This window comes from Palaemon carinicauda, chromosome 21 (genome assembly GCF_036898095.1).
Source record: "Palaemon carinicauda isolate YSFRI2023 chromosome 21, ASM3689809v2, whole genome shotgun sequence".
In the NCBI taxonomy this organism is placed as follows: domain Eukaryota; kingdom Metazoa; phylum Arthropoda; class Malacostraca; order Decapoda; family Palaemonidae; genus Palaemon; species Palaemon carinicauda.
The window spans coordinates 36,225,075-36,249,876 of record NC_090745.1 but is presented as its reverse complement, the minus strand read 5'-3'; the positions used below and the strand labels follow the sequence as shown (position 1 = coordinate 36,249,876).

Sequence of the window (24,802 nt, the reverse complement as noted above, 5' to 3'; positions counted from 1 at the left end):
CTATCTTCGTAGAACTTCGGACTTTGGTGGAGGCCAACTCTTCAAAGGAGAAACATCGGGCAGCGACCTGTCACTGAAACAACTAAGAGCGAAAATCACCTACTTCATTCGCAGAGCGGATCCTGACAGTACACCCGCCGGTCACGATCCTAGAAAAGTTTCATCGTCTCTGAATTTCTTTCAGAGTATGGATTTCGAAAGCCTTAAGAGTTTCACAGGCTGGAAATCCTCGCGTGCTTTCTTCAAACATTATGCGAAACAAGTGCATGAAGTCAAACATTTTGTGGTAGCCGCAGGTAGTGTTATGAAACCTGCAGTTAACTCTGCATAGAACAGTGAGTTACTTGGGACTCTAACTCCTCGGGTGCCTATGTTGACCCTCGCGTGATACGTAGTGATTTCGAAGACACTTAGTGTTTTTTCATATACTGTTCTTCTCCCAGGTGAAATGTCATAGTCGTCACACGAGTGCCGCATGCCTAGAGCATGATGTGTTTTAATTTAAAAGACTGACGTTCCTCTGGAACGAGTGCCTACTAATAATTTTGAAATTCTCTTTCAGATTCAAGAGCAAGTCTTTCATTACTATGTACATTATAATTTGTTGTAAATTACTTTTACATATTTATTGCATTTCATTAATATATTCTGCAATTGTGAAATAAAATTTCTATGTTATTACTTGTGCGTCTCAATCCGCTCCTACTTATACTATGAAATACACGACTGTCATAGTTTTATTATCCCCTTCCTCTTATATTCGATGAAGATTACTAAGGTTTCAACCCTTATTATATACTCACCTGTGCAATGTAATATTCCTACACGAATACTTACTTACTTCATATCTTAGAGACCAGACAATTCTCTATTAACATACAGTGCCTAACCACCACTTGTCTGCCCTTGAGAATGTTCCTATATGAATGCCAACCATTCAGTCTTGTCTCCAAGTTCTTCATGTTCTCCCAGCAAGGTGAGTAGCCCTTCGATGACCACTTTGATCTTCGGCATGGCCCGTGGGGACTTCACTGCCAGGGGGGCAGGAAGTTCTCTTCACTACGGTTCTTCTATTAAGATTACTATGCTAACCTGTTCAAAGCCCTCGGCACTTACACTAAAAGGGGAAAATCTACCACGATACATTGATTCTCTGGTATTCTTCCATCAGGACGCCATGGCTTGAGCCCAAAAAGCGGATTTTGAGTGAAGCGAAAAATCTATTTTTGGGTGAGATAGCCATGGCGTCCTGATGGACCCTCCCTGCTACTTCGTCCAGTTTTTCAGGTCCCACCCTGCTCTGCTGTATCATGGTGATCGGCAAGCAACTGGCTTCAGGATGAGGACGGACGTGACGTCATTTAGCAATGGCGCCCGTTTGTTCACGTCTCGAGTACCAAAAGTAGCCACGAACGAGATTAGCTGTGGAACGGCTCCCCAGCTATTCTCCGCCCCTACACATCGAAGTGTTAACTCTATGTGGGGTGTAGATAGCTATGCGGCGCGTTAATACATGCGTCCTCTGTTGATATACGATGTCTTAAAGGGAAACCTTTAGGATACTCGCTCCAGAAGTTAGAATTCTGTGATAACCTGTGGTTAAATTCTCTGGGAATATTTAGTAGTTATATACCCAAGGAAGCTACCAAAAAGGAACCTTCCATCAGGACGCCATGGCTATCTCACCCAAAAATAGATTTTTTGCTTCGTTCAAAATCCGTTTTTTCACCTAGTGTGCAATGATGGTCGGGGACCTGCGATACAATACATGCAAGGAGATAACCCATTGCATCATCCGTGTTCTGTTTCACTGTTATTGCTAACCTAATCGCCTCTCAAAAATATGTATGCGGTATATTTCCCTATGGGAGATTTGGCAACATGTCACTGGGCATGCGCTCAACGCTGGTATATAAAGTGAGAGAGAGAGAGAGAGAGAGAGAGAGAGAGAGAGAGAGAGAGAGAGAGAGAGAGAGCTCCTTAAAGTAGATGGAAAACATAGAATGAAATAAGAAATAGAGTTGGCCAAATACTCTTATGCAGTTATGATTTGAGAGAGAGCGGAGTACAGTTATAATCTGGAGAGAGAGAGAGAGAGAGAGAGAGAGAGAGAGAGAGAGAGAGAGAGAGAGAGAGAGAGAGAGAATATTTTGTCCTATTGGAAATAAAATACAAAGCCTGAACATCGTAACAAATGAAATATAATGTTTGGGCAGATACAAACTTTTGTTTTTACGATATAAAATGCTTTAGTGGATCGGTGGAAAACTTCTTATATAAGAGAATCCGGTGGATCACGCATGCTGCGATCCATATCGCATGTATATCCCATATGCAAAGATCCTGCAAAGTGCCTGACCAATTGAGATGTCACAGCTTGCCCACTGTGATGGGATCCCATATACAGCGGTGTATCGCATATATCCCCATGCACCGTCCTTATTGCCCTGTGCCTGCAGTGTGCATCTCTCTTGGTTGCCTACTCCCCATTATGAGTCGTGCATGCTACGGTGTCCTGCGTATGGAAAAATTTGTGCTGAAATATCGCGTGAAAGCGCCTGTGATATTCAAATTTCAGATTTTTCCATATCTCTTATGATTGCCCAAGAGGGATCCCAACTTAATTTCTTGCCTTGGCAGAGGCATCTTTTGCAATGGATATTTTCTTCTTGGTCACTTTTTTGTGCATTTTTATCCCGTGTGACAATGCATCCTAAATAATTAAAACTTTCAGTTTGTTTGGCTGTTTCAGCATTGATTCTTTTATCTGTTCCGGATTTTCATCTTTAGTGACTTTTTTTTTTCTTAATATTCATTGATAAACCTCTCTCTCTCTCTACTTCATTGGTCTAAATTATCGATTGAAGCATAAAGTGGATACTGGGAGTCTTCAACAAGTGCTGCATCGTCAACATATAAGAAATTAATAATATTGACTCCTCCAACCTTAATTCCTTCCATATCTCTGAGATGTCTCATTATCATTTGACTATAAATTGAAGAGATCATGTGATAACACACAACCCTGTCTTACTCCTCTCTTGATGTGCTGAGTCTCTGATTCATCATTTTCTACTTTCACTGATGCCTCTTGATTCTTATATAAATGTTTTATCATTCTCAGATCTTTCCAATCGTTATTTATCGGTTTTAGTATCCTTGTAAGGTCTACGTGTCTAACCTGATCAAAAGCCTTTTCATAGTCAACAAAAACATATAGATACTTTTTTCCTTCTATTACTCTCTCCGTCAACATTTTCAAAATAAAAACTTCCTTTCTTTTCCCTTTTATCTTTCATTGCCAATCTCTGGGAGTGTCTTATTTCTTATTCTTTTCAAGAAAATTCTTAATATTATTTTTGTGACCTGACTCGTGATACTGATAGTACAGTGTTTATTGCACTCAGGTGTTCCTGGTATTTTCGGTTTTGTGATAACAGTTTGTTTATACATTCCCTCCATCCAATATCTCCATTAATTTATCAATGATGTGCATTCGTAGAGGTACCAGCATCTCTGCTGCTATTTCATCATCCCCTGTTGCTTTACTGTTTTTCATTTGTTTTAAAGCTGCTTCTATCTCTGATCTGATTATACTTGATCCCTTTCCATTATTGACGGAATAATCAGGGCAGAAAAAGATGAAATACAAGATAAGCAGTTGGAAAATTATATGGTTCATGCATTTGGTTAGAAATTAAAGTATCGAATATTTTCGGATATCACATAAATTACTAACAAGGAAATAAGCCTACCATCCAACCCTTTCTTTGTTACAAGTCCTAAGAGGCCCAGAAAAGGGTGTGCTCACCTTGCAATGCTGCTGAATCTATCTCTTAATGGCCATAAAGTGAGCCTAGCCAAAACTTATTTGATGACGATAACCTAACCTAGTCTAGGCAAAATGAATATCTTTTACTTATATCTGTGAGTTTCTGTTTTAATACTACCCTTCAAGTTGGACACTAGTTTCATGTCCAGTCCAGTGGCTGATTATGCCCTTTAATGTAAGAGTAGTCTAGGTCACCAGTCCTGCATGGCAAGATAGCATTCAAAAGAGGATGTTTTACAAGACTAGCTATGTTCAACTAGAGAACTTAGTGTTTTTTTTTTTTTTTTTTTTTTTTTTTTTTTTTTTTTTTTTTTTTTTTTTTTTTTTTTTTTTACAAAATAGTGTAGTAACAGTTGGGGGTCTTGGGCAATGTTAGGTCCTCTTAAGTCTGAAATGCCAAAATTAATGCTGTTGTAGGTTAGTCTATGAACCCTAATTTTGGGCAATGTCTGTTATAGCCCAATAGTAAGAAGGGGAAAGTATAGTCTATTTAGTCCTTAGGTTATCTTTTATATATGACTTTTGCATGATTCCTTACTAACCCAACGCAAGATTTCAAGGTATGGGCAGGTAATGTTGAAAAGGCCTAGTCAGGTTCTTATATATTTTTTATAATAACACTCTGATAATATCTATTTTCATATAACCTAAATTACACTTACAAGTATAAGGAATAAAACCATGTTAACCCCAAGTCTGTGTCATTCCTCATATTACGTTACATTATCAAGTAGAATTTAATTTGGAAATGTGGATGGTCAGGCATTGGAATGAATTAATCAAATAATCTTAAGGCAGAATTATCTGACGCAAGGATGATACAGCAGGACATTGACCAATAAACTGAGTCTCCTCACAGAGAAGATTAATACTGCACACAATAACCTTATTGATTTCAACAAAAGTCTTAACTTAACTTTAAGCACTGAAGTGGAAACAATTATATCTAATGTCTGACAGTTGGCAGTGCAGTAACACAAAATTGTAAATAAATGAAGAAATTGTTAAGTATGTACCTTGCAAGGAAACACAAGTTATATGTAAAGCTTTTGTAACACCATAGCAGTGCACATATCGTTCAGCATCATCACTTCTGTACATATATGACTATTTTCATAGTAAAGATAAACACTGTTGCACGCATACTTCATTGTTATGTTTTACATAAATTACACCAAGAAGAGTACAACTCTAATAATTTGTATCCAGTTATAAGATAGAATTATTTTATGGTTTTATATGTGATGCTCAATTGTTTGTATTCAATTGCATAATCTTTTGTTGTTTACATAACACTTGTTGCCCGAGAGTAGTCATATAGAGACATCTACCAATAAACTAGCGTGCCCATAAAATTTTTGTCCTCATTAATTCCTCAAGAAATACTAAAATGGACGACAAGAATGGTATATATAATACAGTACCAATACATTTTTCAGATACCAATAGTATTTATGCCCATGCTGTGGTAAAGATTTTCTGCATATAAATAGAGAGACCAGTAGTTGAGAAAAATATTACATTGAAATAGCCTATACAACCATGAAAATAATATATGCAACTACAAGTTGAAATGGGCATGGAAAACCATAACTACAGGACACTTGATAGCATGCAATTCATGCTATTAAAAACTGAAAAAAACATCAAATATGTTAAGGCATCCCAAGAATTACTACAGCTGAGGTATTCATCAGATATTTAACCTAAGGTATATGTTAACACCTTTTAAGACCAAGTTTAGACATTCTTAGAGCATTCCCCTTACCCAATCCTCCAAATGGAGAGACTCATTGAAATGTTATAGTAATGGAAGATTTGTCATGAGAAATCAAATTCAGGCTTAAAGGTTATGAAGGAGAAGGATTGGGAGTCATATTCCTTATACTACTATAAAAAGAAAGAAATTATTAAAATTGAGGATTTATTTCTGATATTAGAAATCAGGGAGTATCAGTGCCCTCTTATAGCCCACAAGAACAGCAAAGGCAGCTTGCCAGGAAAACCTGCTGTTGGTTTCAAGATAGTAGTGTACATACTAGAAAGATTGCCCAAGGTAGCCTGCACATCCAGCTTTTTGACTGTTTGCAACTGGACACTCATAAAGGTCATCTAGGAGGATTCTGAGCAGCCTTCATGTCCATTTGGGCATTTGACACTCAACAGGACAAACTTACAATGGTGACAAAGGAAGCCAAGCCAAATGCCATATTGTCAGTGGACAAAGCTAAACAGAACAATATTGGTTAGTCAATACCAGCAAATCATTTGTTACCCCTGTCATATTTTTTCCCATCAATAATAGACAGTTATTTGTTTGTTGTAAAGGGTCCAACAGTTTCCCTAATGTCAGAGAGTGTACTTGAAACACTGGATTTATCAAACAGTGGGCAAGAGTATCCATCATCTGGTGGGAATCTCTAATCATAAATTTGAAATACTAGGTCAAGTAACCATAATGTCCAAGCTTTAAATAATCTGCATCTTGAGCATAATTTTTTGTTGTCCCTGACGAGTATCTTTCATCAGAGGTTCTAATAGGAGATGACCTTATTGGTTTAGCACCATTTTCATGAGTAGGTGAACGTAAAGAATTTATTTGTGGTAGAAACACTGCAAGGTTTGAAACGTAAAATGTCAGTTTAGCAAAAAGACAATCACAACATGCTTTGACAGAGAATTCTTCATATGAGAGGGAGGAGTTGGTTACAAGTTGACAACTACAATTAAATTTCATTTGGTATAGTATGAGCAGTCAGAATTACTCACAAGAACAATAAGCGTAGAAGCATCATATGTGAAAAATTAAATACTCTAAGCCTAAGGTTTGGTGTCTTAGATTCTTGTTACTTTGCAGATGGTGAAAGAGCACACTACATTCCAATCAATAATGCCACTAAGTCTCCTCTAAAACTTAAGCCCATGAAAATACTGGCCGAATTTTTGACAATTGATAAGGATCAAATCCATTATATATCGATGAAAGGAGATTTGTTAGGTAATGTTGTTGAGGATTAAATCCATTAATTGTCCCATGAAAGGAAATATGTTAGGTAATGCTGAAGAATTAATAAAGAAAATATTTGAGACGTGTTCCAACTCTGAAAATATCAAGCTGATGCAAACATAAACACTTAAATTCTGGAAAAACCACTGTGCATTGTGATCCCCTTATAAGAGATGGTGTTGTATACTGCTACTTTGAAGTAGGTAGCCATAGTATGATACCTGAATTAAATACAATAGAAAATGCACTACTTTCACACCATGACCAAACAGAAACAGGAAGTACTTGTGAAGAGACATCAGGTAATCTTGTTGACCAAGTTAAATGGAATCACTTGAACCTGATAGTTAAGAGAATTAATTTCAAGAAATAAACTTTTTTCTCTAAATAACATTGAGTTGGGAGAATTGAAAATTGTGAACGCACACATTTGAGTGCTTGACTAAAAATCAGTGTGCAGAACTTTATTTTATCAGCCAGAGCATGTGAGAAGTAAAATTGCCTACATGATGGATGATATGTTGAGCGATGCTATAATTGAAGAATCTACAGCAGTCTATCTGTCCCTTATTATCCTTATGAACAAGCATTGTGGTTCAAATCGTATGTGCAAAGACTATTGGTGGGTCAATCAATAAAAAGTAACTTGACCTCTATACTTTGCAAAGATTAGATGAGATGTTGAAGGCAGTTCTGGCAAATACTTTTATTTCACCCTGGATATGAAGGATGGGTGTTTTAAAGTGATGCTTAATGATCAGTTGGGAAATGCTGTTACATTTTTAGATGGATTGTGTTTACATTTATTCAAGAGTTTTCTGCAAGTTTTCTCAAGGAAAATGCTTATAGTCCTCAGATCATTGTTTAGAAGTTGTTGCTAAATTCATTTTGTATGATGTTGTACTATAAGGGTATCCATTTGAATAATTAGTATTTCAACAACATGAAACATTCAAAAATACTTCAAAAAATAGGAATGAAGCTTAATGTGATCAAGGACTCATTTGCCATGAATAATTAGACATCCTAATTTACCCCGGTTTCTTAAAAGGTATGGCCCTTGATCCCACTTAATCAGGCTATATCTTCTACTCTGCTTTATAGAGATAAAAACATGTTTGTTCCATCGTGGTAACTCTCACATGTTTTTGTACCTATAAATATGATGGTAATAAATTAGATGAATCTTGAATGCTTAAAAGAATTGAGTAAACTAAACACTTGAGCTTCTCTAAAACTTAAAAGTACATTCTTCATAAGTTATCTTGCATTTTTGGGCTCAAGCCATGTCGTCCTGATGGAAGTTCCTTAAAGGCAGCTTCCTAGGGTATATTACAACTACGGCGATATTCCCAGAGAATTTACCTTCAGGTACCCAGAATTCTAACTCCTGGAGCGAGTATCCCTAAAAAGACCTTAGGGATATCGTAAATATCAGTGGACGTATTCTTGACACGCCTCATAGCAATCTATACCCCGAATAGAGTTAACACTTCGTAGGGGTCAAATGGCAAGAAAACGAAAACGATAAGAAAGGGGGGAGCCGTTCGTAAGGCATCTCTCCTCCCCGTTTCGAAAGCGTGCCCTGCGCCGCTCACGGCGCCATCTGTATTCCTTTTTGCGTAGCTCTACGACTCGGTGTTTCGTTCCCTGTTTTCTACCTAATCTTGGAATTTCTCTTGTGATAATGCTTTCTCCAACTTCTTCTGCCTCGGATAAGTTGAGTATTATTTCCTTTATGTATAAATGTAGGCTCTTGGTTAAAATTAAAGTAATTAAAAGAGTTATCTTTGATACAAGAGCTGTTGCCTGCTGGAGGCATCATGGATGCTGTCGCTCGCTAGAATAGGAATTATTTGTTAGCAAGAGCGACGTTCCCAGCCCCTTTGCGCTTAAATATTAGCTACTTAGCTTATTTAGGAATTCTGTTATGATGCGTTAGTAGTGTGCCTGGCGAAGTTTTGCCTAGGCTGCCAACACTAGTATTCGTAGGCTAGCGGTTGGCCTATGTACTTCCTGCATGATAATTAGTCTTCCAAGTGTGATTTTATTGTTTTAAGCGTTAGGCAACGTTATACATATTAGCCCTTTTTCGAGTACTTTCCAAGATAGTATTGGTGGGAGTTTCGGTGAATTAGGTAATCGATTCTCTTAGTGCCTAGGCTAGGTTGTCTTAGGTCATTATAATATTATCTGTGTCCCCGTTTGCTCCCTTCTCTTCGGGGAAGGGGCAAACCCTTTCCCTCTGTTTAAGCCCTAGGCTTAACTCTAGTGGTTTGTTTGAATTAATTTTCAAATATATCTATGCTGGAGTAGTACTGTACCTTCCCGTTCCATCTGAATTGGTTCAGAGGGGGACAGTACAACAGTGTTTAGTCTGAGCCCGGGTTTGTCTGGCATGGGGCAGAGTCTCCCTTGCTGATTGACTCGGGCATTAAGGGTTATCCCCTTGGTCCACCTTGTTGGGTTCCAGTAGTGATCCCTTCACTCGGTGACTCATCAGACTGTCCTCTTGCCGTTCCGGTCTCGGGATATGTTCCCTTTTCTGGAAGAGCAATTCCTTCCTTGCCGTGGTTTTAGGGAGGCAGTCAGTAGTGCCGGCCTCCCTCTCGGGTCTTTCTCTGACTGAGATGAACTGTCTTAGTTGGGAATGACCCTTAACCAAGGCAAGGTTGGATAGGACCCTCTGTCCTTCCCTTCTATTTTCCGTTCCTTGTGTCAGTCGTCCGCATCCTTACCTAGCCTAGGTTAGGATGAGGAACTGACGTGGTCTCCTGTCGGCCGGCAGAGTGTGCCGACCGGCAGAGACCATTCCTTCGAGTGCTGCCCGGTCCTTTCTTGGTCCCTCCATCGCTGCCGTCTGTAGATTCAGTAGGCAGCGGTTAGGAAGCTTGACTTAGTGTCTCCCCTTCCTTTCGGCACTCTTTCGGGTGCCGGGCTCAGAGACTCATAGTCTCTTAACCCGGCACTCATTCTGTTGTCTTCGTATGTGTTGTCCTTGCCGTCTGCCGGCCTACAGGCCGGCCGTCGGTGGGGAGGGGTGTTCTCCAGTTCTCTTGCTGTCGGTCGGCGATGGTTATATACCTTTGCCGGCCGGTCTCTTGCTCATCTGCCGGCCACTACAAGTGGGGCCGGCAGCCGAGCGCTGCCTAGTGTGGGGGCCAGCCGGCAGGGTTTGTTTACTGCTGCCGGCCGGCCTGCGACACTGCCCAGTCAGCCGGCCACTAAGAATGATGGCCGGCAACGCAGTGCAAACCGGGTGGCTGCGGACCGGCAACCACTGCCGGCCGGTTCAGGCATGGGATCTGGAGTTCTCCCCAATAAGGGTGATCTGATGTTGTGTACTTGAGATCTACCTTTCGAAAAACGGGGGGGGGGGGGTGCTGACCGGCAATAGCCGGCTGGCACACCACCCTCAGGTACTGTATCAGTCCTCTCTTGGTGGTATATTCAACCAAGGGAGTTCATGATGTAGTAGGTTACAACACTGTCTTTTCTATCTTACTTGTGTTACTGGTGCAATCACTTGGTGTCGCCTTACAAGGATAAAAGATAATTCTTTTATCCCTGGCCGGAATGGTAATATTTTACCTTAGGTGTGAGCTACACCTAATTTCCTTTGGAAATACGTTCTCTGGTTATTCTAGTAAAGACTAACTATGTGACTTTGGCTGGTGGGCTTCCACAGGTGTTTGTGTGGGTTTCACAAGTAGGTGTCTTTCCCTTATTCTTGTTGAATACTCATTTGTTACATGTGAATTGAAATTCACTTGATATTCATGGAAATTTTTCTTCTTTTACAGGAGGAGCATCCGAAGTGTGATAGTGTCTTCTGCAATGTCCGCAGTAAGAACTTTTGCGGACATGTCTCGTGTAGGAGGCACGCGGCTTGTGCAGCCTCCAATGATGACCATCGTTACTGGGATCCGCAGGTATGTGCTGTATGTACTAACCTGCTATCAGAGGCTTTTGAATCCCCTAGGTCGGCGGAGTCAAGAGATGCAGCGAGGGAGAGGCTTCGCTTATGGGTAAGGGGTTTTCAGAAAAACACCACTGGACCTTATCTTCCTAACGAGAAGATGAGGGCATACCTTTTTCCCAAGGCTTCCCCTGATGCTGTTGTTCCCCAGCCTCGGCCGGAGATCCCTCTGGTCCAGATTCCAGTGGAGGAGGATGTCGCTGATGCCATGCAGGACATCCAGTTGGACGACAAGATGTCCGACTTGTCCGATCGTGCGGAGCAGGATCTCCTCGCAGAGGGCGAGGAGGAGGATCGAGATCCTATTGCCGTGGAGGAAGAGGTTCCCGTATCATCAGACGTGCCGGTTCAGGTCTCTGAACCTATCCCCTCTACCTCGTCCGCTCTTCCAGCAGAGCTAGGACAGGCTCTCTCTTCCATCGTTGGTATGATCCAACAGATGCAGAGGGAGAATAATCAGAAGGCCGCTACTTTGGAGCTCCAGATGCAGAAGATCACAGCATCACGTGGACCTCTAAAGAAGCTCAACGTTAAGGACCTTCCTCTGTGCTCGGATGCCAACCCGTGGAGATATACCGAGCACATGCCGATGACGATTGGGAAGATCGTCATGTCGGAGAAACTGGGCTCAGTTCCCCTTGAGGAGGTGGAATTCTGGCCCAGTAGAGGGGCCTACCCGGACTGTTATGTCCGTTTGAAGAAGGAGCCGGCCTCGAAGGAGGAGACGGAACCAAAGGAGGTGATTATCCTGGATCACTCCAAGGCTCAAACCACTTTAACAGCTGCTTTAAAGGAGAGGGGGTTCTCAAACTCAAAAGTTGCCGCTTTGAGTAAGAAGCACCCCTCCTTTGTATCCTCCCCGGCTAGGGCCTTCCCCTTTATGCAAAAGGGGTTTGCGGCCGTCATGAAGGCGGTTGAAGCTGGCAAGCCGTGTCCGTCTTTGGAGGAATGTAAACCTCTATCGTTGGCATTGCCGCTGGACAATAAGGACTGGAAGGAGGTGCACCTTACTTTCTCGGTTGGGAAGTTGGACGCCGACATTGCAGGTCAGCAGTTCGGCGAAAACCTTCCCAAGTTGTCGGAATTCCTTCTACGGAGGGAATTGGACACAAAGGAGCGCCTGGCAGCCTCGATGTCTCTCCAGACCAACATGGAGACGATGGCTAGCGACCCCAAGATGCCAGAGATGTTCATGGTAATGGCCAAAATTCATCTGGCCACAGTAACCAAGGACCTCTATTGTTTTGTCAAAGCAAGGAGGGCCTGTAGGGAGTTTGTGTTCGCCTCGGCCACAGTGAGGCATGAACCCAAGAGGCTAATTTCATCCAGCATCTGGGGTAAAGATCTCTTTCCCAAGGACGTGGTCAAAGAGATCGTGGACAAGGCAGCCACTGAGAACCGCAATCTTCTCCTGAAGTGGGGCCTGTCCCTTAAGAGGAAGTCTTCTCCGGATGAGGGCCCTCAGCCGAAAGGAAAGGCGAAGAAGTCAAGGTTTTCCTCCCGTCCAGCCAAGTCCTTCAAACCGCAAAGACAACAGCAGCAGCAGCCAGCTTTGCCTCCGGTACCACAACTGGTAGCCCAGACCCCGACCACCTTCCAATGGGTACCCCAAGCCATGTCATCAGCTTCCCCGGCATTCAATCCCGTGTTCGAGGGACAGTCAACCACGTTTCGTGCAAGACCCAGAGGAGCAGCTAGAGGGTCATCAAGACGCCCCTCTAGGGGACGAGGATTCAGAGGTGGTCGCGGCCAGGGAGGCAAGACTGCAGGGCAGTCAAAGTGAAGTGTCGCCGGTAGGTGGGAGACTTCAGTATTTCCGGGATCGCTGGACCTTCGATCCCTGGGCCCACAGCCTTCTCAAAAATGGACTGGGTTGGAGTTGGTACAGTACTCCGCCCCAGTGCCCTCAATTTTTCCAACACTCCACCCCCGTTTTGGAGGAGTACATCCAAGATCTGTTGGAGAAAAAGGTGATCAGGAGGGTAAAGTCCATCAAGTTCCAAGGGAGGCTGTTTTGTGTTCCCAAGAAAGACTCGGGGAAACTCAGAGTCATTCTGGACTTGTCACCACTCAACAAGTTCATAGTGAACCACAAGTTCAAGATGTTAACGTTACAACACATAAGGGCCTTACTGCCCAAGAGGGCATATACCGTCTCCATCGATTTGTCAGACGCATATTGGCACGTTCCAATAAGTCGCCGTCTCTCCCCCTACCTAGGATTCAAGCTACAACAAAAACTTTATGCTTTCAGGGCGATGCCCTTCATACTAAACATAGCCCCAAGGATCTTTACGAAGCTTGCGAGCGCAGCTCTCAAACAGTTACGCCTAAAAGGGTTCCAGGTAGTAGCCTACCTGGACGATTGGTTGGTGTGGGCAGCATCCAGAGCAGAATGCTTGCAAGCTTCCCTACAAGTGATTCAGTTCCTGGAATATCTAGGCTTCATGATCAACAGAAAGAAGTCTCGTCTTTCTCCAGCTCAGAGGTTCCAGTGGTTGGGAATTCACTGGGATCTAGTGTCACACCGTCTTTCCATCCCGATGTCAAAGAGGAAGGAAATAGCGGGGTCTGTCAGGAGACTTCTAGGTTCCGAGAGGATATCAAGACGCGAACAAGAGAGGGTTTTGGGCTCTCTTCAGTTTGCATCAGTAACAGACCCAGTGCTAAGAGCACAGCTAAAAGATGCAGCGGGAGTATGGAGAACCTTTGCATCGAAAGAGCGAAGGGACTTGAAGAGACCGGTCCCACTTCGACTACGTTCTCTTCTCAGACCGTGGTCTCAAGCCAGTCGTCTAAAGAGGTCTCTACCTCTTCAGCCACCCCCCCCCCCCCCGTCAGTGACAATCCACACAGACGCCTCAAAGGTAGGGTGGGGGGGTCACTCCCATCGGAAAAAAGTGCAAGGGACCTGGTCCAAGCTATTTGGGACCTTTCACATAAACTTTCTAGAAGCTATGGCAGTGCTTCTTACCCTGAAGAAAGTATCCCCACGTCACTCGATCCATGTAAGGTTGGTACTGGACAGCGAGGTGGTAGTGAAATGTCTGAATCGGCGGGGATCGAGATCCCCACCTCTCAACCAGGTAATGTTAGCCATATTCCGACTGGCGGAGAAGAAGAAGTGGCACCTGTCAGCAGTTCACCTTCAAGGAGTCCGGAATGTTACCGCGGACGCTCTATCCAGGGTTACACCGATAGAGTCAGAATGGTCCCTAGACGCAGGATCATTCTCTTTCATCTTGAGACAAGTCCCAGAACTGCAGATAGACCTCTTCGCGACGAAGGACAACAAGAAGCTGCCGAAATATGTGTCCCCATACGTGGACCCCTTGGCAGAAGCAATAGATGCGATGTCCCTCGATTGGAACAGATGGTCCAGGATCTACCTGTTTCCCCCTCACAACCTGATGTTGAGGGTCCTCAACAAACTGAGATCCTTCAAGGGAGTAGCAGCAATAGTGGCCCACAAGTGGCCGAACAGTGTATGGTTCCCTCTAGCTCTAGAACTACGACTGAAGTTTCTACCACTCCCGGACCCAGTTCTGTCCCAGCAAGTCCAGAAGTCGACTGTCTACGCTTCATTACAGAAAACCCGAACCCTGCAGCTCATGATTTTCTCTCCCTAGCGGTGAAGAAACGGTTCGGAATCTCGAAAGATAGCATCGACTTCCTGGAAGAATACAAGTGTAATTCTACTAGGAGGCAGTACGAATCTGCATGGAAGAAATGGGTAGCCTTTGTCAAAGATAAGAACCCGCACGAGATCTCTACGGAGTTCTGCCTATCCTTCTTCATTCACCTCCACGGACAGGGGCTGGCGGCTAACACAATTTCTACATGTAAGTCAGCTCTAACAAGACCCATTCTATATGCCTTCCAGGTAGACCTCGCTAACGAGATGTTTAATAAGATCCCAAAGGCCTGTGCTAGGCTTAGACCATCAGCTCCTCCAAAGCCTATTTCGTGGTCGTTAAACAAAGTCCTTCATTCTGCCTCATTACTAGATAATGAGGAATGTGCGTTGAAGGACCTGACTCAAAAAGTGATCTTCCTTTTTGCCCTTGCTTCTGGGGCCAGAGTTAGTGAGATTGTGGCCCTCTCGAGAGAGGAGGGCCGAGTTCAGTTCCTGGATGGGGGAGAACTGAACCTGTTTCCGGACCCTACGTTTCTCGCTAAGAACGAGTTGCCCACCAACAGGTGGGGTCCCTGGAGAATCTGCCCTCTGAAAGAAGATGCATCTCTATGTCCCGTAGAATGCCTAAAGGTCTATCTTCGTAGAACTTCAGACTTCCATGGGGGCCAACTATTCAGAGGAGAAACATCGGGCTCGAATTTATCTTTAAATCAGCTTAGGGCGAAAATTACATATTTTATTCGCAGAGCGGATCCTGACAGTTCACCCGCAGGTCATGATCCGAGGAAAGTTGCTTCATCCTTAAACTTCTTTAACTTTATGGATTTTGAACACCTTCGTTCATACACTGGCTGGAAGTCTTCCAGGGTATTCTTTCGCCACTATGCTAAGCAAGTGGAGCAGCTAAAGAGGTCTGTGGTAGCAGTTGGTTGCGTCGTTAACCCTGCTGTTTAACTCTGCGAGGAACAGCGGAATCATTTGGGACTTTGATTCTTGGGTGAGTGGTTAGTTATATGCGTTGATATAACTGGTAGTGAAGGCTCTGAGAGCCCACAGTGACTGTTCCAACGTTATGGTGATGGTAGCACAAGTACAGACAGGTGTGCCAAGCGTTTGCTAACGCTATTGTCAGCAAAGTAGTAACATGGACGTTAAGTTTGATACCGGGGTATGTGCAAGTGACATATATGTTTTCTTTCAGATAACCATTCATCCATGCACTACAGTACTTGTGTAAATTGTTGGTCATCCACCTAGCATATGTACATATTTATGGTGACCATGTCTATTTATTGTTTCTCAATAAACTTGTTCTCGGGAACCTTGCGTCTCCTTCACCTATTTTGATTTCATATTAATTTTTGAGCATTTAGCCTATGTATATTAATCGGGGATATCTATAATAGCCTATTCCTTAATGCAAAGCCTTGTTACACTGGTTTATACTTTCCTTAGCATAAAGGACTCCACCCCTTTCTGAGGACGGTGGTAGCAGCAAGTTTAATCCTACGCAGATATAACCTTTTGTCTAATTTTACTTCGACCAGGGTGCTGGTCGGGACTTTTCCTTTGGATACTGTAGTCCCGTAAGACTTCGCTTTACTTCATATAGAGTGAGACCACTATATGGTACTGGCTGGCGAGTGATTCATACATAGGTATATGTACTCTTCGTTCGTTTCTAGAGTCTAGTAGGACTCCTCCCTGTAGGGGGCAGGAAGCGCTTTCATGGCTTATGATTAGTGAAAAGATGTATAACGGTAACATCTTAGGTCTGTCAGTCGAGTTGACTAAGAAACATTCTTGAGGAGTACGGCACGTATTGAGAATCCACAGATACAGTAATGCTCTGGTATACTTCCATCAGGACGACATGGCTTGAGCCCAAAAAACGGATTTTGAGCGAAGCGAAAAATCTATTTTTGGGTAAGATAGCCATGTCGTCCTGATGGACCCGCCCTGCTCCTTTTAAAAAAAAAAAAAAAAAAAAAAATAAAGAGTGAAAAGGATTGTAGGACCCCTCCCTACATACAGTATCTGTAGCCCCTCGTGTATCGCTACAAGGAATACAGATGGCGCCGTGAGCGGCGCAGGGCACGCTTTCGAAACGGGGAGGAGAGATGCCTTATGAACGGCTCCCCCCTTTCTTATCGTTTTCGTTTTCTTGCCATTTGACCCCTACGAAGTGTTAACTCTATTCCGGGTATAGATTGCTATGAGGCGTGTCAAGAATACGTCCACTGATATTTACGATATCCCTAAGGTCTTTTTAGGGATACTCGCTCCAGGAGTTAGAATTCTGGGTGCCTGAAGGTAAATTCTCTGGGAATATCGCCGTAGTTGTAATATACCCTAGGAAGCTGCCTTTAAGGAACTTCCATCAGGACGACATGGCTATCTTACCCAAAAATAGATTTTTCGCTTCGCTCAAAATCCGTTTTTTACTCATATATGTAGTGGAATGTTAGCATTTTATTTATTGTACCAATTCTTAGAAATAGGTTATATACTTAGGAGTGGTTTCATATGCGCTACGCCTACCTATGATTTAATGATTACTAAAAAAGGGGATTAAAGAAGGAAACCCAGGGGTGAATTTTGGGTTGGCCTTTAGGACAAATGTCACCCCCCCCCCCCCCCCCCACCCCACATTTAGCCTCCAACTCCAACATAAAAGTTGAAACCAAGAGTTGTTATAAATCTAAAACTGCATCAAGGAAATTCGATTTGAACACTTATTCTATAATTGGAAAAAGAATGCTTCCCTAGACCCCCATTCTTCTCAATGGTACAACTGTTGGCTTTCATCCCCCTCCCCCAAACCTAGCCTTACTTTTTTTTTATTTTATTTTATTTTTTTTTTTTTGAGTCGCCTGTCATATTCAATACTCGTCAATTGTTTTCCTTGTCCGAAGTTCCGTTGCAATTCTATTTAGTATAGTTATGTTTTTCATAATTTCATTAATAAAACTTAATGTGGAACACAACTTCATTTTACAAAACCAATGTATGTGTTATGGGATTAGAATAAGAGATATTAACTTGTTTATTACTTATATTTATAACTTATGGAAATTGGAAAGTAATAGGCCTGGCTTTAAAGCTTACAATGAAGTACATTTTCGTATATTAGGCTACCTTGTATTTCTGGCGCTATAAGTCTGTCAATAATTAAACAATATCATTATGAGTAACATTAGGTTATGTTCGGCCGTTACGGAATACAAAATTTACTTATTTTCTATGTTAAGCATGAAGTTAAGCTTATACTTTTTAGACAAAGCTGTATGGTAGCCTACCGTCATTTAATTTAATTTGTTTTATCATGTTATCTAATTGAGATTTTTATATGCAAGATATACAATATATGCTATATGATAGTCTTATATGATGACTAAAACGTTCTTTTTCTGCTATAGAAAATTAAAAATATTAGTCTAAGAAAAGCATGCTTAGGTAATGAATAATCTAGTGTGAAAGAATTTGGGTCTAATGTAAGTAAGGTAAATGGCACGTTTCCAATCCATAAGGATCGATCCATTCCTATTGGGTACCTCTAACCTAACTCCACCCCTTTCCTTAACCTCATTGGCTACCCCTAGCCTGACTCCACCCACTCTCATAACCTCTCTCTCTCTCTCTCTCTCTCTCTCTCTCTCTCTCTCTCTCTCTAACCAAACCTAACCTAACCTAACCTAGCTAACCTAACCTAACCTAGCTAACCTAACCTAACCTAACTAACCCAACTTAATCTAACCTAATGTAACTTAACCTAACCTAACCTAGTTAATCTAACCTAACCTAACTAACCCAACTTAATCTAACCTAATCTAACTTAACCTAACCTAACCTAACATCAGCAAGTGAGTAAAATAATATCCATCATTCAATTTTAAAATAAGTATTATGGAAATTACTGAATATATTATTATATTTTGAAACTATTGTTTATGATATTATTATTTATTATCCTGAAAATTATTATCAAAGTTATTATCTTTTTAGAAATTATTTGAATTATTATTATTCATAAAATTATAGTAAATTTAAAGAATGTTAGAATTATTGAGATAATTATCATTATTGAAATTATTCTAACTAAAATACTCCTTAATTATTATTATCATTATTATTATTATTATTATTATTATTATTATTGTTATTATTATTATTATTATTATCATTATTATTATTATTATTATTATTACTATAGCCTATAATATTTTTCACCGGTTTTAGATCGCTAATAACTCAGCCGATTTTAAAGTGTTTCCTTTCAAACTTAAGCAGTAGTATGACCCATATGGGGGAAGTATAAATCCAGAAAATAGTGCAGGTGCATGCATCACCACCTATGTTCGATGCAAACATTATTTAAATTTATTGTTCTTTGGGATCTCAAGAACTGCTACATCAGTTGCCTTCAAATTTTTGCTAGAGATACCTTGGACCATGGTCTAGTGAAGGCGCAAGTCTGAGCCAATTTTGTATTTTCTTAAAAAGCGTAGTTTAGGTCCCTTTTTAGGACTATAAACAATAATATGCTATTTCCAATCTTTATATTGTTTCAATATGCCTAAGAGCACATTATTGGCAAATTGTGGGAGGAGTTCTTTCTAAGAATTGCTTCAGCACTTCTAATGTTCTCTGGTTATTATTATTATTAATTATTATTATTATTATTATTATTATTATTATTATTATTATTATTATTATTATGATGATGATTATGATCATGATTATTATTATTATTAGCTAAGCTACAACGCTAATTGGAAAAGCAGGATGCTATAAGCCTAAGTGATCCAATTGGAAAAATAGCCCATTGAGGAAAGGAAACAGGGAAATAAATAAGCTACAAGAGAAGTATCGAACAATCAAAATAGAATATCTAAAGAACACTAGCAACATTAAATTAGATCTTTCATATATAAACTATAAAAAACTTCAAAAAACAAGAGAAAGGTAAATAGCATGGATTCTGGAATGTCCTCTCAGGAGAGATGCTTACCATAGTTTAAGAGTTTCTTCTAATCTTACCAGGAGGAAAGTAGCCACAGAACAACCACAGTGCATTAGTTAACCCCTTTGGCGAATAAAATTTGTTTTTGATAATCCCATTGTTGTCAGGTCTATGAGGACAGAGGAAAATGTGAAAAGAATAGGGGAATCCTTTGGTCATATTTATTCCATGATTTGCTCCCTCTCTAAATTTGGTGGGACAGAATGCAGTTGGATCTCGGTGGTCAGCTGCTTTTTTTTTTTCTTTTCTTTTTTTTTAATTATGTCTTCTTTTCTGGTTCTAAAAAACGTTTCTTCAAATTGAAGGATGCTTAAAAACCTGTATCCAGGGCCATCTGTCTGAGCAATATGTGTGCCACCACATTGAGATAGCATAACATGTGGACATATCCCTCACCCGCAAAAACCTTCATAATTGGAAGGATTACTGCATTCAGAGTTCTTGAGCAAGAGCCTCCTCTCTAGAGAGAGCAGACTCCTATCTGGTTGTTGATGAATAATTCTATGTGCAACTTCTTTCTTAGGCAGAGCTTCTTTTATGTCAGGAATAGGGTTGCTACTATCAGTTACAACCAAGTTTTATGAAATATCAAAACCTTAGGTTAGGTCAAAAGTAAGAAGCGATAGGAACATGCTAGATATATAGTACAGTTCCAGTTCCTTCAGTGTACTAATTGGTAGACTTGTGCTATGGTCACCATTCTAAAAGCTTCGTATCTGATATGTTTGTTGAGACGAAAGAGGTAAAGGACCTCCATTTCATCTGTCGAATTTATCTTAAGAGCACTTAAGAATTTGTACAGGAATTTTAAAAATCATAATTTTTCGATGGCTCTCTTCAACATTTTACTGATAAAGGAGTTGAGTTCTGAAGATTTAGCCTAAAAAATTGTTTTGGAGTGGGTTTGGATTTTCACGAAGAGCCCAGAGCATTCAAGAATATGTTCTTTCTCTGCTAAAAAAAGCCCCATTATTCTTGAAAACATTGACAAGGTCCTTTGCCCTTGCAAAAAGGCCCAGAACCCTAACCTCCCTTTGTCTACTTTCTACCTTTCTTCCTCTTGTGGAAGTATCCGAGAGTACTTAGGGTGTGGGTTTCTGCCTGCCGAGGTTGTTGTTTTTGCTGCCTTCTACCAGTATGAATAGCAGACTGGACAGGTCGGGATTAAGCCTTCTGTGATAATGATCCCTTTTCAGACTACCTTGGATACTCCTGCTTGTTCTGATTATAGTTAGGACACTTATAAAATCTCTCTTTTCAGTAGAGATCAAAAGACTTTCCTGCACTTCTCCAGAAATACAAAGAACTCACAGAGAGAATTACCCAAGAGAAAGCACTCTACTTCCACATTTTCCAGATTTGATTGATTGATTGGTTTGATATTTTGGCATCCTGACATCTGAGGTCATTGATGTTGTTTCCAGATTAGATGATGCCTCAAATTTTATCTTGACAAAGTCTTAGACAGCCTTATTTGTATGCTTACTCAGTGACATTGCAGATTAGATGATGCCCCAAATTTCATCTTGACAAAATCTTTGATAGCCTTATTTGTATGCTTACTCAGTGAAATTGCCATAGCTGACCATTCATTCGGTAATCCACTGGCAACTTGAACTTCTGGAATGGACATAACAGATACCAGAAAATTATGCTTTTTGAGTATCAAGTTCTGCCATCTGGATGATCTCTGGGATCTGTGTGAATCCACCATCCAACTGTTTCATGCTAACAAAGGCATCCAGCTTCTTTTGGAGGAAGAGCTCACAAAAACCTTGAAGTTCTCTGAAACTAAACTCCTCATGGTGAACCCCTATATGGATATAGAAATTTTTACGAAGGATAGAACCTTCCAGATCCCTTATGGATCCTAGGATCCTACACCTATCTTGATCATTTTGGCCAAGAAGGTTGTCTTTTGGCCTTGCAATGTCATCCCAGTAACAGTTGCCTTAGAATGGGTTTGACTGAGCAGAAAAAAACCAGCATCTGTGACTGCTTTTGCCAAACTGTCAAGGTTAGTCTTGTATGTCGTCAGTAACACCTCCTCAGTATGAGTTGGGGATAAATAGTAAATGATTCCTAGATATATCAATAAGAGAGAGCAATATATTAAAGTCTTTGACTTCCACTTCATCGAAGGCAATATGTTCACCTCTTCAAAGAAACACATCCGTGCGAGGTCAGTAGATGAATCCCAAAGCAAATTGCAAGGGGTTACCCATCAAGACCCTCCCCTTCTACTTTCATAGCCGAACATTCTCATACAGACTCCTCCACCACCACCAAACCCAGAGGATGCAGGCCGGAAGAGGCAACCCCCAATGGAGTTTCCCCTTGGCCCTTAGCCACGTGGTCTCAGGCACCACATAATCTTCAAGCTGGGAGGTTGAGGGAGCAGGAGAAACATAGAAACTCTGAACTGGTAGGTAACTGGAAAGAACCACCATAGAGGGAGTTAATTTAGGCCTCAAATATCTTGTAAACATCCACAGGAGACAGAAGTTAGCCGAACCCTGGAGGGATGGTAGCCTGGCCACAGGTAGCCAGAATCAGAGCAGTACTAGGAAATAAGCCAAACTTCGGGATAGCGCCCAAAAGCGCTTCCATAAGGGGATCATAGCCTGCTCTGAGGTCCTCTATAGTAAGGCCACCTCCACTTCAGGATCTACATAATCCTTCGAGCCAAAATTTTCTACATGGCTGTTATGGTCCACTACGCCCCCATAACCTTAATTCCTCACTGCCCAGTCTCCTGTTTATTTTCTTTTTTCATTTTCTTTTTTTCTTTTTTTCTTTTTTTGGCAGATTTTCAGAGTTTCTTATTTGGTAAATCTGTTCCCCCACATGGAAAGGAAGGGAAATAACTAGATCTCTCAAGTTTGTTGCTTTTGGGTCCTAGTCCTTTGCTCCTTGAACTCATTATAAACATATAGGGTCCTTCTTAGGGTCACAGGGTTCGTATGAAGAGGTACAAAAAGTGCTATGATAGTGACGGGAAAGAATGACACCAGCGATGGTTGGCCATATTATTATACCCTGCCTGGTTACACATAGCTCTCAAGTTCCTCATGTGTTATGTGTAAAATCAGAATTCAGAACCTATAAAGAAAATAGTGTATCTGCTTATTCCATCGCCTATGGGAATAATGGGCTGAGTCTACTATTCAACTGCTCCTGTATATAAGAATTGGGAGGCTAAGGGTACGCTAATCCTAGCAGATAAAATATATTTATCACAATAGAAACTAACAATTTCCTAAACTACCTAAGATTCGGTCCTTGAAAATATAAATATTAAAATAGTTTTTTATAAAGATGAAATTAAACATTTTGAGTTGATACAGTATTGTTAAATACATATTGTAGTAGCCAAAAATATGTCATAATCTTTTATTATTGGGTGTGTGATTTAATTTACAATAATTATATTCTACATGTATGCTAAGAGCCATCTTAACAAATCTGGAAACTTTCGTTTCCTTGTGAATATGGCTGACTTTTATCTTTTCTAAAACAAGGAATTATTAGTTTCTAGCTGCTGTTGGAATAGAGTTGATAAAGATCCCTTCTTGTAACCTATGGCATTCGGCACTATTTGCCTTTCTAGAATATCATTCTGTCATTTAAATTAAGTATTAGTAACATACTGTATTTGTCCTTTTATTAACAGTCCTTACTGAGATCCCTCCAACAAGTCAGACGTTAGGAAGAGAGGCCCTCAAAAAGGCTGTGAGGGACTAACCTTCCCCCAACTTACACTAAATTAGTTATCGCCTACTGACAAGTCGGTAGGTAGGAAAGCATAACTTTGCGTACCCCAGATGTAGATCGTGAGTCGAGCAGCCCTCCTCATCACCCAATAACCCATTTATAAGGACTGGGTATGGGGAATGAATGCCACCTTAAGAGGGGAAAGTAATCCCACTTTTTGCTAAACAAAACCTCTACCTGGGAGAAAAAAAAAGGTTACTCCACCCTTTAAAATATTAATACATTCCCTATTCGCATAGACAGCCTTAGAGAAATATATTCGTTGCTTTATCCCCAAGGCAATAAAATGCAACCATTATATAGCAGTTTTAAAAAACTACTCTGTGATAATATTGAGTATAAGCTCATAGATATATTTAGAATATTCATTGAGCCAAATTACTCAACAAACCATGCAGTACAAGTTTCCTGAAAAAAAAGTAAAGTGTGACGTTACAAAATATAGGCAGAATAAAATACAGTATGTAAGTTATTCACCTTGCCCATTACCCTATTAACCAATATGGATTGTATTATAATTTTCCACCAAAATTTATTTGTGCTATAAAGAAATTACAAGAACATACATATTTGTACATGAGTACACATGTATAACTGCCTACAAGAATAAATTCAAATTTATAGGCTCAACAATATGAATAAATCAACAAATTCTACCTAACCCAGCCGACGTTAATAGCATTATACCAACCATCTTAATGTTCGGCAATGTAGGACATAACACGTATTTACATAGATCTATACATAAGCAACCAAATGATTGTATCAACACTATCACCCAGAGCTGGAATTATGTAAATGACTAATCCAGAACCTAATTAGCTTTACTTAACTTTTAAAAAAAAATGGTTTCCACACACAGGTAAGCTGCCAGATAAGTATTGTGTTCAACCTTAGTGATGGTTCCCAGTTGGTGATGGGTTGTCACTTAACAGACAATTTCAACATAGAGCTGCTGTGACGGATTAATTAGAAACTGAACCTATTCCTTGCACATTGATACGCTGGATCTAGGCCAGGGAAGCCAACATTTCTTTGGTGTATCATGTCATATTGGATTCCCTGTTCTAATTATTACAGGTAAGTCGGTGTGGACTACATTATATCTAACTCGAAAAATACTTTTATACTTAAAACACATAGCAATAAAAATATTAGATTTTGTCAGTTCTAAGCTGTTATGAGGTAAATGGTAATTAATACTAGTCTTTTTCGAAAAGACAGGAAGTATAAAATCGTCTTATCATTAGAAATGGAAACTTTTCCGAAACTTATATACTAAAATAAAAAAAAAATTAAAAACTCTTGTTTAGCTCACCATCTGTTGAGATTCATCAATAAGGATGTCTTCTTTGTCCTCTAAAACTGCATGGGATCCTATGTATAAGCAAAACAGCAAGATTCCCGGAAAAAGTTTCTGAAATAAAAACCCATTTTGAACGAAATTGAAACTGGAATTATGAAAATTTCTGAACACCTTTTTCTCTTTACCACCTCACTGTGAATTTTTTAAGTTTCATTTTAAGGTTATACAATTTTCAGGAAGAGAC

General features: G+C 40.6%; 1 protein-coding gene across 1 annotated transcript in view; it reads right to left on the bottom strand.

Moving 5' to 3' along the window:
• The window catches only part of LOC137615269 (reelin-like), a 198,286-nt gene that overhangs the window by 89,749 nt on the left and 83,735 nt on the right, over positions 1-24,802 (bottom strand). Inside the window, exon 2 of the mRNA XM_068344997.1 lies at positions 24,571-24,669. Coding sequence (XP_068201098.1) covers positions 24,571-24,669 — 99 coding nt within the window. The remainder of the gene's footprint in view (positions 1-24,570; positions 24,670-24,802) is intronic.